Raw genomic sequence first — 11921 nt, forward strand, 5'->3', positions numbered from 1 at the left:
AGTGGCACTCTGGGCCTTAGGCCTCCAGAAGAACAGGATGGCTGAGGCAGGCAGGGCAATGGGAGGTTCCCTGATACGGGTGGATCCTGCTCCCCGCCCTGGTGAGCTGGGGTGGGGCCTAAGGGCCAGACAGCGACAGGCCTGGTGGAGGAGGCTGGGCATTCACCTTTTGCCAATCCCCGATCTGTGAAGTGTGGCCAGACCTCAAGCCCCAACCCTAAACATGGAACCCCTTAGGCTGGAATGACTCCCCTCAGGCAACTAGGGCCCTGCCAGGGGAACTGGGAAGCCATGTCAAGGCTTTAGGGGGCTGGACCCTGATGGTGTTAGGGACCACGGCTCAGAATCAATTTGTGGCGGTCTCTGTCATGAGCACTGGAGGGGCAGGGAGCAAAGGAGAGCCCAGCCAGACCCCACCCAGCCCACCAACCTCTGACCTCTGATCCCTGAACTCTCTTCCAGGCTATCTCCCCCCTTGACATTTTCCTGGAACCTGGGGACTTGGGTTTGTGAACATTTCTATGTAAACCACCCACACCTCAGGGGGGAAAGTCTCCCCAATTGGGAACCAGCCAATCTGACACAGAGGCATCCAGGGGGCTGGCCGCGGTGGAGGAAGAAGCTGCAGGTGGATGGCGGGGCCCTTGCCCCCTCCCTCCTCCTCCCCGCCTTCCTGGCCCTGGATGGGGTGGAGCCACTGCCTTATAAGTGGCAGGCCTGGCGGCAACAGAGCAAACTACAGCCAGCAGCGGGACCAGAGGGGGCTCCGCGGGCAGCGTGGTGCCCTCGGTTCCCCAGCATGGTCCCCTCGGCCTGGGCCATCTGCTGCCTCCTGGGGGGCCTCCTTCTCCGTGCAGGCAGCCCCAGCCCCGGCCCCAGCGTGCCCCGCCTGCGGCTCTCCTACCGAGGTATGGGCAGCGCATGCCCTGCTTGTGTGCATGTCCGTGGGAACCCTGGACCCTGTGACACCCCCTGCTGTGGGGCCACAGCCAGCTCTGGGCAGTCTGTTCTGCCAGCTGGAGGGATGCAGTCACTCCCTGCACAGCCCGTGGGAAGGACTTCGTGGTTGGTCCCAGGGATGGTGCTCCTGGTTGGCCACCAGAGGCAGGAGCTGCAGCCAGCTGGGAGGAAGGCATGGGAGAGAGACAGGTCTTGGGAGACATGGCCAGGGTGGAGGTGGGAGAGGCAGGGACACATAGTGGGGAACCTGAGGGGGCTGCTGAGAAAAGGAGATGGATGGAGACTCTGAGAGACCTCAATAGAGGTGGGCAGAGAGAGATGGGGATGGGGCTGAGAAGACATGTCTGGAGGATCTGTCTGCACCCAGCCAGGACTCCTTGCCCAGGGCAGACAGTGGAGGGGCAGGGCAACATCCTCTCCCTCTCATCCCCCTGCAGTGGGGTCTCCTCACCCTGTCCCCACAGCCTCTCTGCCTACTTTCTTCTTGCAACCCAATTCCCAATTCTGGCCTTTCCTCTTCCCTCTCTCTCCCAGAGACTCTTCGCAGCCTAGGAAGTTCCAGCCTCCCCTCTTTGCCCATCCTGGTCCAGGAGATTCCCCTGCAGATCTAACCTGACATGTTGTGCTGCAGCTGGCACAGGCCTCCTGGGAATCTGTGGAGATGATCCGTGGGAAAAGGTCCCTGAGATAGGCAGAACCCACAGATTCTTCTTCTTGGGGAAACCAGAGGGGTGATCACCTTCCCCTGGGAACCCCAGCCCAAGGGAGGAGACCCAGTCCTGCTCTGGGGAGTCTGAGGCGGGAGACATAACTCCACTCGGAAGAGGCTGAAGCAGGTGTCTGGGGGGAGAATGTGGTCCTGCCCTGGGAGCTGTGGTTTCAGGGGGTGATCAGGCTACAAGAAAAAGCCCAAATAGGGTGAGTTCTTTCCAAATTACTGTCAGCTATAGCGGGCTTCCTGGAAGAGGCCTGGAAGAGTCTGGGGATGGAGTGGGTGCTGGGTCAAGGATGAGCCTTTGGGCAGGCATAGGATGCTCGGCCTTCCCAAGGGTGGCCAGCACCCCTTCCCACCACATCCTGCTACCTGCCCCCTTGCCTGCCCATCACCTCCACCTCCCTTGCTGAACCCCTGGCACCTATATCAGGATCCTTGACTCCTGGGACCAGATCCCCAGACAGTCCCCTCCGCCCCCTGCCCCCATCCCTGAGGCCTGGGTCACCAGTGTCTATGGAGGAGAAAATCCTCTTTAGCCACAGTCCTGGTCTAGAGCCTGAAGCTCTACCTGGCCATACCTGGCCTCTCCCACACCCAGGCCTTTGCCATGTGCTCCTCTGCTGGGAGCGCTCTCCCCTGCCTGTCCACCTGTCCCCCCAAGTCAGGCTTACACAATGCTCACCCACCCTTCCTCAAGGTTCTCCCAGCACTTTGCCCAGCTTGCTGCCATATTTCTGCCAGCAGGGCTATCTTCCCTGGGGACTGGGTAGGGCACAGATGGGCCAGCGGGAAGAAGATGTTAAATGACAGATCAAGAGGCTAAGGCATGGAAGAGTAGGAGGCAGGCCCCTGGGTGGGCTGGGCTGGGTGGGAGGCTCAGAGCCTCCTGTCCCACCCACCCCCAGGAGCCATTTCTCAGAAGCTCTCCAGCAGCCCTGTGCAAGGAAACATTTTCCAGATGTGAGTGTGTGGGGGCTGAATGCACAGCTGAGGCCCTCCACCTCCACGCCTTGGCTGGGGAAGTGGGCTGAGCAGCAGGCCCTTACCCCCTCCCTTGCTCCCTCCTAGACCTCCTGTCTGCCAACCGCTCTGCCATCTTTCTGGGTCCCCGGGGCTCCCTGGACCTTCGGGCCATGTACCTGGATGAGTACCGGGACTGCCTCTTTCTGGGGGGCCGTGACGCTCTCTACTCTCTGCAGCTGGACCAGGCATGGCTGGATCCCCGGGAGGTGAGCTGGACTGACTGGAGAGAGGGTCTGTCTGAGAGCTGGTCGTCTTGGGATGGGAAGCTGGGTGGGGAAACTGAGGCTGTAAGGTCAGGAGTCAGCTAGGCTGTGTTTCAGGTCCTGTGGCCTCCGCAGCCAGGACAGAGGGAAGAGTGTGTTCGCAAGGGAAGAGATCCTTTGGTGAGTGCTGTCGGGAGTGACTGCCCCCCAACCCCGACCAATACCCAGGCCCTGACCCCCAGGATAGCCTGTGGCCACTCCCCCAGGTGCCTATGCTGGGGGCCTTTGGAGCACATCCTTAGGGCCTTTGAAGGTCTGTGAAGAATGTTACCCTCATCTTAGATCCCCAGAGCTGATCAGCCAGGCAGGACTGAGCCTCGGGGCCCAAGAAGACAGTGAGCATCCTTCATCCCCTCCCCCCATCTTCTCCCCGCTAGATGGAGTGTGCCAACTTTGTGCGGGTGCTGCAGCCCCACAATCGGACCCACCTGCTGGTGTGTGGCACTGGGGCCTTCCAGCCCACCTGTGCCCTCATCACTGTTGGGCACCGTGGAGAGGTGAGCTTGTGGTGGGCCCCACAAAGGACTGGGAAGCAGTGACATTTCCTCCCTGCTGCCTGAACGCTCCCCATTGAGCCTGGGTCTGGGCAGAGGGGGCAGGGGCCTGAAAGGCGCCTTTGTGCCAGGGAGCTGACCCCATCGACAAGGTCTTGAATGAGGGCGCCTTCTGCCCACCCCCACTCTCTAGCTGCACGCGATGGGCACTGCCCCAGTGTGGGGGCTGGTGCTGCTTTCCCAGGTGACACCCCTCCCTGCCTCTCCCCCAGCATGTGCTCCACCTGGAGCCCGGCAGTGTAGAAAGTGGGCGGGGGCGATGCCCACATGAGCCCAGCCGTCCCTTTGCCAGCACTTTTGTAGGTGAGTGATCCCCAGGCCCACCTGGGGACAGGGAGCATGGAGCTAGCCAATGTCATTGGGAATGGATGGTAGCTGGGCCCTCCTCCCCTGACTCTGCCTCCCACCCCTATCCTAGGTGGGGATCTGTACACAGGCCTCACTGCCGACTTCCTTGGGCGTGAGGCCATGATCTTCCGGAGTGGGGGTCCCCGGCCAGCCTTGCGTTCTGACTCTGACCAGAATCTCCTGCATGGTGAGCTCAGGGGTCTTCTGAGGGCAAGGCTGGCTGGAGTCTGCCCCCCGCATTAGCAGGGAGGCAGGAGAGCTGATGCTAGAGTGGGGACTGGAGGGGCAGACCATCCCCACTCTACTCCCTGGGACTCCAGCCTCCAGTGGGGTCCCTGAACCTCTTCCATTCCCCTAGGGTTCAGCCCCCTGTCCTCCCCTGTGAGGCCCACCCCCCGCACCAGCTTCATCATGTCACCTCACAGATCCCCGGTTTGTTATGGCGGCCCGGATCCCTGACAACTCAGACCGGGATGATGACAAGGTGTACTTCTTCTTCTCGGAGACTGTCCCCTCGCCAGATGGTGGCCCAGGCCGTGTCACCGTCAGCCGTGTGGGCCGTGTTTGTGTGGTGAGAGCTGTGAAGGGGTGGTAAGGTTCAAGTCCTTGCCACACCCACCTTCCTCAACCTGTCCTCACCAGCAGTAGTAGGGAAACTGAGGCAGGGGTGTGAAACTGCCGTCCATGCCTCTCCCCCTAAGGGTGAGGGTTTAGGAGCAGGAGGAAGGCCTGTCCTCATGGGCCCAAGGCTGACTCTGGCCCCCAACCCCCAGAATGACGCTGGTGGCCAGCGGGTGCTGGTGAACAAATGGAGCACCTTCCTCAAGGCCAGGCTGGTCTGCTCGGTGCCTGGCCTCAGTGGTGCTGAGACCCACTTTGATCAGCTGGGTAAGGACATCTCCAGGGGGAGGCCAGGGTGCGGCAGCAGGGAGGGCTCAGAGCCAGTGAGTGGGGGTCACTGGCAGTGGCCTTCTGTCTCCTAGAGGATGTGTTTCTGCTGTGGCCCAAGGCAGGGAAGAGCCTCGAGGTGTATGCACTGTTCAGCACGGTCAGGTGGGCACACCAGCCTCCCTTCACCTCCCACCCCTGGCCTGGTCTCTGCACCCTCAGCTTCCTCTGTTGAGCCTCTGCCTTCATGTCCTGGCCTTGCCATGGGTCCCTGTCTCTGTCCCTGACACAGGGACTCCATGGCTGTATTCTCTGCCTCATTCTCTTTGCCTTTGCCTGGATGTCCTTGTTTTTCGGTTTCTGCTGGCTGCAGGCACTGTCACCCTCTGCCCTGACCGTGGAACCAGGCTGCCCCCTTCCTGCCTATCATGGCCACTCTGGCCTGATTGTCCCTGTCCGCCCTTGGCAGTGCTGTGTTCCAGGGCTTCGCTGTCTGCGTGTATCACATGGTGGACATCTGGGAGGTCTTCAAGGGGCCCTTTGCCCACCAAGATGGTCCCCAGCACCAGTGGGGGCCCTATGGGGGCAAGGTGCCCTTCCCTCGCCCTGGCATGGTGAGTATCTGCCCAGGGCCAGGCCAGGGAAGAGGGCTGAGCAGATGCCAGGAGGGACTCCGCCTTGGGACAGCCTTGTAGCTGCGTGTAGCACCATGGCAGTGGCTGGGCTGGGGCTCTAGAGGTGCTGGGCGGAGTGAGGAGGGGAGCGAAGCCCTGACCATGTTAAGGAGTCCTCGTACAGGGAGAGTGGTCCCTCTGAGGTTGGTGTGCCCAGGCAGTGGGTCATGGAAACAGATTGGGGTGGGGAACCGGCCATTCCAGGATGCTTCAGGCACTCCCTTTGCTGCTTCCCACAGTGCCCTAGCAAGATGACTGCGCAGCCAGGACGACCCTTTGGCAGCACCAAGGACTACCCGGACGAGGTGCTACATTTTGCCCGAGCCCACCCACTCATGTTCCAGCCTGTGCGGCCTCGGCAGGGCCGCCCTGTCCTTGTCAAAACCCACCTAGCCCAGCAGCTGCGCCAGATCGTGGTGGACCGAGTGGAGGCAGAGGATGGGACCTACGATGTCATGTTCCTGGGGACTGGTGAGTGGCCTGAGTCAGGTGGCTGGGCCGGGGAGGTGTGCAGGGGCCCAGGCTGGCCCCTCCTCTCTTACTGACCCCTTCTCCTCTGCCCTAGACTCAGGTTCCGTGCTCAAGGTCATTGCTCTCCAGGCTGGGGGTTCTGCGGAACCTGAGGAGGTAGTTCTGGAGGAGCTTCAGGTGTTTAAGGTGAGCAGGGGATTGATGAGAGGAGTCCCCTCAATCCCAGTCCCTGGGTCTAGGCCTCCCTCCAGGGAGGCAGGAGCAAAGACAGGAGGGAGATGGGACTGTTTTTACTGAACCTGCAGCCGGGGGGGATGAAAGTGATGACACTCACTGGTGCAGAGGCCTTGCTGATGCTTCTGAATGACTGTGGGGCCTGGAGATGCAGTCTGTGAGCTGAAAGTTGGAGGCTCAGGGAGGGACGGCCAAGGTGAGCACCCTTTGACAAAGCCCTGCCAGGTTCAAGTCCCGGTGAGGGGGTGGCTGAGACCCCAAGTCCCCAAGGGGTTCTCTTGGCCCATCTATGGAATCAGACAGGGTGTCATCTATGTCAGGGGTACTGTTGTGCCTCCTGACATGGGATGGTTGATTTGGGACAGCTGCTTCATTGCTTGGGAACAGAGCTGTGGGAGGGGACACTGGAGCTTTGTGCTTTCAGCCAAGCCTCCTGCTTGGAGGCCAGCCAGGGTGAGGGGACCTTTCTTGTAACCTGATGTCTGGGAAAGACTGTCTGGCCTTAGTTGCCAGGGTGTGCGTTGACCCAGGCTGGGAGGTAGGTGGCTCCCACACCAGAGGCTGGAGGAGGCTGAAAGCAGGGAGGCAGAGGAAGTCTCCCCCAAGCCCACCCTCGCTGAGACCCTGCTCCATCCCCAGGTGCCCACACCCATTACTGAAATGGAGATCTCTGTCAAAAGGGTAAGAGCAGCTGCCTCCTCCCTACCCCTCCACCCTCTCCACCCCTGCCCGCAGCCTCCTTGAGTGCTGCTGTTGTCTGCTGGGAAGCCCCACTACAGCACGCCCTGCAGCTGCCTGATTAGGCCTTGCAATGAGGGGTGAGAGTCCAGCTGGGAGCTGAGAGTCCCATGAATGAAACCAGTAGGCAGTGGGAGACCCCAAGTAAGTGAGGCTGTGTTCAGATAAGGGGAGATCCACAAAGGCTGGTTCCTCAGGGAAGGCAAACCTACTTAAAAACAAAGTCCAGATTCTAAATCAAACAGGGGAGTCTCCTAGAGGTCTGCTGTGTCCTTTGCAAGTGGCAAATACCATCTCCCCAAGTTTATCTTTGGGTAAATCCTGACTTTTGTACTGGGATTGATTAAATCAGAGTGTACCTCTAAGGTCAGAGGCAAGTCATGATAAAGTTAGAGGGCAAAGGTCAGCAGAAGGGAGGGCCTGGAGAAGCCCCTCAGAGAAAAGCCCCCAGGTCTGCCCCATCAGCTGCATGTCCTAGCACAGGATCTGGTGTATAGCAGGTGGGTGATAAATATTCTTTGTTTCTGTGAATGCACCCAAAAGGTTCTGGAGGACCACTTGCAAATGGCAGGAGGTCTCAGGAAACCCAAGGGGGCTGAGAGCCTAGCTGCTTCTGGGGAAGCCCAGGCTCACCATGGGCTCTGGCTATGTACCTCCCCAGCAAATGCTGTACGTGGGCTCGAGGCTGGGCGTGGCCCGGCTGCAGCTGCACCAGTGTGAGACTTATGGCAGTGCCTGTGCAGAGTGCTGCCTGGCCCGGGACCCATACTGCGCCTGGGATGGTGCCTCCTGCACCCACTACCGGCCGGGCACCAGCAAGCGCCGGTTCCGCAGGCAGGACATCCGGCACGGCAACCCTGCCCTGCAGTGCCTGGGCCAGAGCCGGGAAGGTGAGTGGCGGCTGGCATGGGGGTGCCAGTTGGGCTCCCACAAGGTCCTTACTCACCCATGGCCTGGGTTCGACCCTTGTGAAGTGGGGCCTTGGACTGGTCTGTTGTTTCAAACAGTCCTCAGCTTCTCTGTCTCTGCAGCTCCTGTCAGTATATAGTATAAAGTCTGTGGACAGAGTGACTGGCTTGGAGATTGATGGACATAGGTCCCTGTCACACTGGTGGGGGCTTCTGGGCTGTGGGCATCAGTTGGCCCCCGGTTCCCCATAGTTCCTAAGCTGAGCCTACCTCTGCCTCCTTCCAGCGGAGGCTGCAGGACTCGTGGCGACCACCACAGTCTACGGCACGGAGCACAACAGCACCTTCCTGGAGTGCCTGCCCAAGTCTCCCCAGGCTGCTGTGCGCTGGTTCTTGCAGAGGCCAGGGGACGAAGGGTCCGACCAGGTGAGCGAGCACTCTGCCTCCAGCCTGTATGTGTCCTGAGGTCACACCCCTCCCTGAACTCCAAGTCCTGAGCTCTAGGAAGGGGCTCTAAGGGGCACCTGCCAAGATCAACCAAAGAAAATTTTGTATTAGGTCCCTGGGGTGCCCCTGTTCCTGCCATCTGGGAATGCTCAGGCCAGATGTGGCTGGAACTCCTCCAGTAGTAAGGAGCCCTTAACTTCCAAGGCAATGAGCTAAGCTCTGAGACGTGGGTAGCAGAGATGGAAGAGAGGGAAGGGGATCTGGGCTGTTCAGGAAGCCCCCTATGCTTACACGTATGGTTCATCTTTGAGGGGCTCTCTTCCCCAAGGGTTCTTAGTCCTCTATCCCAGGCCTAGGCCTCTGACCACTGGCCCTAGCACACACCACCCTCCCCTCAACCCCACACATACTGCCTGGCCTCATACTTCCTCCCTGGAGTCCAGCTGTCTGCATAGGCCCTCTCCTCCCCTATCTGGAAAGGTCTGTCAACCCCAGAGACGGTTTCAGTCTGGGGCCTGAGGATGCGTGTGGGTGGGGCAGGGTGAGGAACCATTCTCCAGCTGCTCCCACAGGCAGGGAAGGAGGGAGTGGGTTGATTAAAGGAAGAGCTCTCCTTCCAGCTTGGGAACTGGAGGAGGCCAGCCTTGAGCCAGCTGTTGGGCTGGGCACTGAGAAGACTCCCCCAGGGGGCCAGGGGCAGGGGGAGCACACACTAACCGCCTAAGCAGTTCAGCCTCAACTTACAGATGTGCAGACACTGTTTGGGCCAGAGATGGGGCCGGATCAGAACAGCACTTGGGCCTCCCACACTGTGATGGGCACTCAGCCCACCCCTGGCTGAGGCTGTGAGCCCTGCACTGTTGGGGGAGTGAATAATGCAGACCAAGACAGGGAAGACAGTGTGTGTGGAGAGTGGAGAGGAGTTCTAGTACTCGGGCTGGGGGTACAGACCCCCCTGAGTAAAATACCCTCTTACCCCCTCCGCTCCCTGGGAATGTGTGCCAGGGCCCCCTAAAGCCAAGATAGGTGCCTCAGACCCCTGACTAGCGATAATCAGTCAGTCAAATCTTTGGAAAGCCCCCTTTGCAGGCTCTGTCCTGGGTTATGGGAAGGTGACGCCCTGCCGGCAATTAGCTCATAGTCTCGAGGAGGAGGCCAAGCCTGCCAAGCTGCTGGGCCCCTCCTGGGAAGGGGAGAATGGGTGAGGGGAAGTGCCCAAGCACTGGGCCCTGAGATGGCAAATTTGGAGAAGCAAGGGGCAGAGAAGTTGATGGTGTGTGGGGCCCTGCTCCACGCCCTCATCATACCCTCCCTTGTGCCTGGCAGGTGAAGACAGATGAGCGAGTCCTACAGACAGAGCAGGGGCTGCTGTTCCGCAGGCTCAGCCGCTTGGATGCAGGCACCTACACCTGCACGACACTGGAGCACGGCTTCTCCCAGATGGTGGTCCGCCTGGCTCTGGAGGTGATCATAGCCACACAGCTCGACAGCCTGTTCCCTAGGGTGCCGCGGCCAGAGGATCCCCCAGCCCGAGGAGGCCTGGCCTCCACCCCAACCAAGGCTTGGTACAAGGACATCCTGCAGCTCATCGGCTTTGCCAACCTGCCCCGGGTGGATGAGTACTGTGAGCGTGTGTGGTGCTCCTCCCGGAGCCGGGGCAAACAAGCCAAGGGCAAGAGCTGGGCAGGGCTGGAGCTGGGCAAGAAGGTGAAGAGCCGGGTGCAGGCAGAGCGTAATCGGACGCCCCGGGAGGTGGAGGCCACATAGAAGAGGGCAGAGAAGGGGGCAGTCAGGATGGGCTGGATGGCCCCGCAGCAGCCCCCAGCGTCTCCCACTCACCTAGCTAGGGCAGAAGGGGCCGGTGGGCCTGATTGCCTCTTAGAGATGGGAGTCTCTACCCCCGATACCCCTACCAGGCTGTCACAGGAAAGGCTGGGGCCTGATGGAGGGGCCCTGTGCCAGAGGCCTGTTCCCTGCCCCTCTCTGTGCTTTCAGTTCCAGTCTGGAGCCAGCACCCTCTGGTCGCTGGCAACCCCAGTGGGCCTGTTATTTGTTCTCAGAGATGGCCCCCAGAGCACATTTCCGGTTGTGCCCAGAGGCGAGAGGGCTGGGTGGGTCTTTCCCAGCCTGCAGAACAATGGCCATTCTGAGTGACCCTTAGAGAGGGTGTGTGGGTGTGACTGAGGAGGTGTCTGGGCAGGGGACCTCAGGCAGCCAGAGGAGGGTGGAAGTGGCCTCTAAGCTAGCACCTGTTAAGGAGACCTACCCTGACTGAGTTGGGGAGGGAAAGTGGAGGTGCTGAGAAGGTGGAACAGCAAGACCCCTGCCCTACTTTGTGCCTGGATATCTTGGTGGCTCCCCGCCACTGTCTACCACCTCTTCTCCATCTCAGAATCACAGAAGCACAGACTGCTAGAGCTCCCTGGGACCTGGGGTGGTCTGGGCCTCAGGCCTCACTTCATAAACCAAGGGTGGGGGGTGGTCTCACAGCCTGTCTTCCCTTCCCCAGGTCCCTGAGCTGCCAGGCCAGCTTTCCTGGGATGCCCACACTTCCTGATGGGATTTTTCTTCCCCACCCTCAAAGTCTCCATGCTGATGAGCAGGAAGAGGGGAGGGATCTAGGAGAACGTCATCTCCCATCTCTGCAGACTAGAGAACGGGAAGAGGGGAGTGGAGGAAGTGTGTGGTGGGAGGAGTAGGCTGTCTGTCCCAGGGCAATGCAAGCACACCCAAAGCCTGGGAGGGTGGGAATGTGGTGGCTCTGTGAGCAGGCTGCAGCCGGTGGACAGGATGAGGGGCAGGGCTTTGGTGGGGGCCACAGAGGATTGAGAGGTTTTTGAGATGGAGAGTGAGTGGGAAACCCTAGGATGGACTATGAAATTCATAAGCAGGCATTCTCAAGGACTCAAGATGGCAACCGTTAGCTCAGGAGCCACTGGGAAGGCCAGATGTTTCTCACCCTGGAATCTGGTTTTTGCTAAATAAGAGTTGGTCGTGGATGATTCACTTATGAAAGCTTTTTTCTTTTAAGGGAAAGAATGCAGGGAAAAAAGCTGCTAAGTCCTGCTGGTTCTTGGGGCTGAGGCTCAGGTGGCCAGGATACATTCTGTCTGGGTGTGTAGGGAGGTGTTTTTGCCATCAGCAGTAATGTGTTTCTTGGGCTGGGGAGCACAGAGGGGAGGAGGAGGAGGACTAAATGAAAAGTTGTTCCCAGCCTGCATATGAACAAGTTAATGACGCACAAAACCAACAGGAGGGAGACAAGAGCATCGGGTTCAAGATTCCCTCCATTAAAAAAACCAAGATGAAGAAAGGAGGAAAAAAAAGATAAAAAGCAAGACAAGGCTTCCTGTCCCATTGAACTCAAACCCAGGCTGCATCTGCCTTGGACTTCATCCGAGCCCCCCATCTCCAGAGAACTGGCTTCTGAAATAAGTTGCCCTTCCCCGCTTTGACTGCACAGTAAGCGAACCAGAAGCACTGAGGTTCACCTGACAACACTTTGGGAAGCCCCTGGCCTAGGGCTGCAGTGGCTGAGATGTCAACAGCTAAAAGCAGAGGAGAGAAGGAGTATGGGATGGGGGCTGGAGAAGAGAGGGGAAGTAGAGAGAGAGGTGATGGAAGAGGGGGGAGAGAGAGCGCAGAGCCCCAGGAAAGGGTGTCAGAGCTGCAGCTTGCTCTGCTTCTCTGTCCCTGGG

General features: G+C 59.6%; 1 protein-coding gene across 3 annotated transcripts; it reads left to right on the plus strand.

The window, feature by feature from the left end:
• Positions 1-718: 718 nt before the first annotated feature.
• SEMA3G (semaphorin 3G) lies at positions 719-11557 on the plus strand. Of its 3 annotated transcripts, XR_011496466.1 has the most exons (17): positions 719-908; positions 2744-2904; positions 3019-3081; positions 3339-3458; positions 3728-3818; positions 3934-4050; positions 4289-4434; positions 4637-4751; positions 4847-4916; positions 5221-5365; positions 5665-5896; positions 5991-6082; positions 6770-6811; positions 7530-7758; positions 8063-8202; positions 9550-10640; positions 10733-11557. XR_011496466.1 is itself a non-coding variant. In XM_014868780.3 (16 exons), exons 1-16 carry the CDS (start codon positions 800-802, stop codon positions 9988-9990), a joined length of 2313 nt encoding a protein of 770 aa, XP_014724266.1. In that variant the 5' UTR covers positions 719-799; the 3' UTR covers positions 9991-11557. The 3 variants fall into 3 exon arrangements, 2 of the variants coding, with proteins under 2 accessions (XP_014724266.1, XP_044611236.1); XM_014868780.3 differs by having other exon boundaries at positions 9550-11557; XM_044755301.2 differs by lacking the exon at positions 6770-6811 and having other exon boundaries at positions 9550-11557.
• The last annotated feature ends 364 nt before the right edge of the window (positions 11558-11921 follow it).

This window comes from Equus asinus, chromosome 21 (genome assembly GCF_041296235.1).
Source record: "Equus asinus isolate D_3611 breed Donkey chromosome 21, EquAss-T2T_v2, whole genome shotgun sequence".
NCBI classification, from domain to species: Eukaryota; Metazoa; Chordata; class Mammalia; order Perissodactyla; family Equidae; genus Equus; species Equus asinus.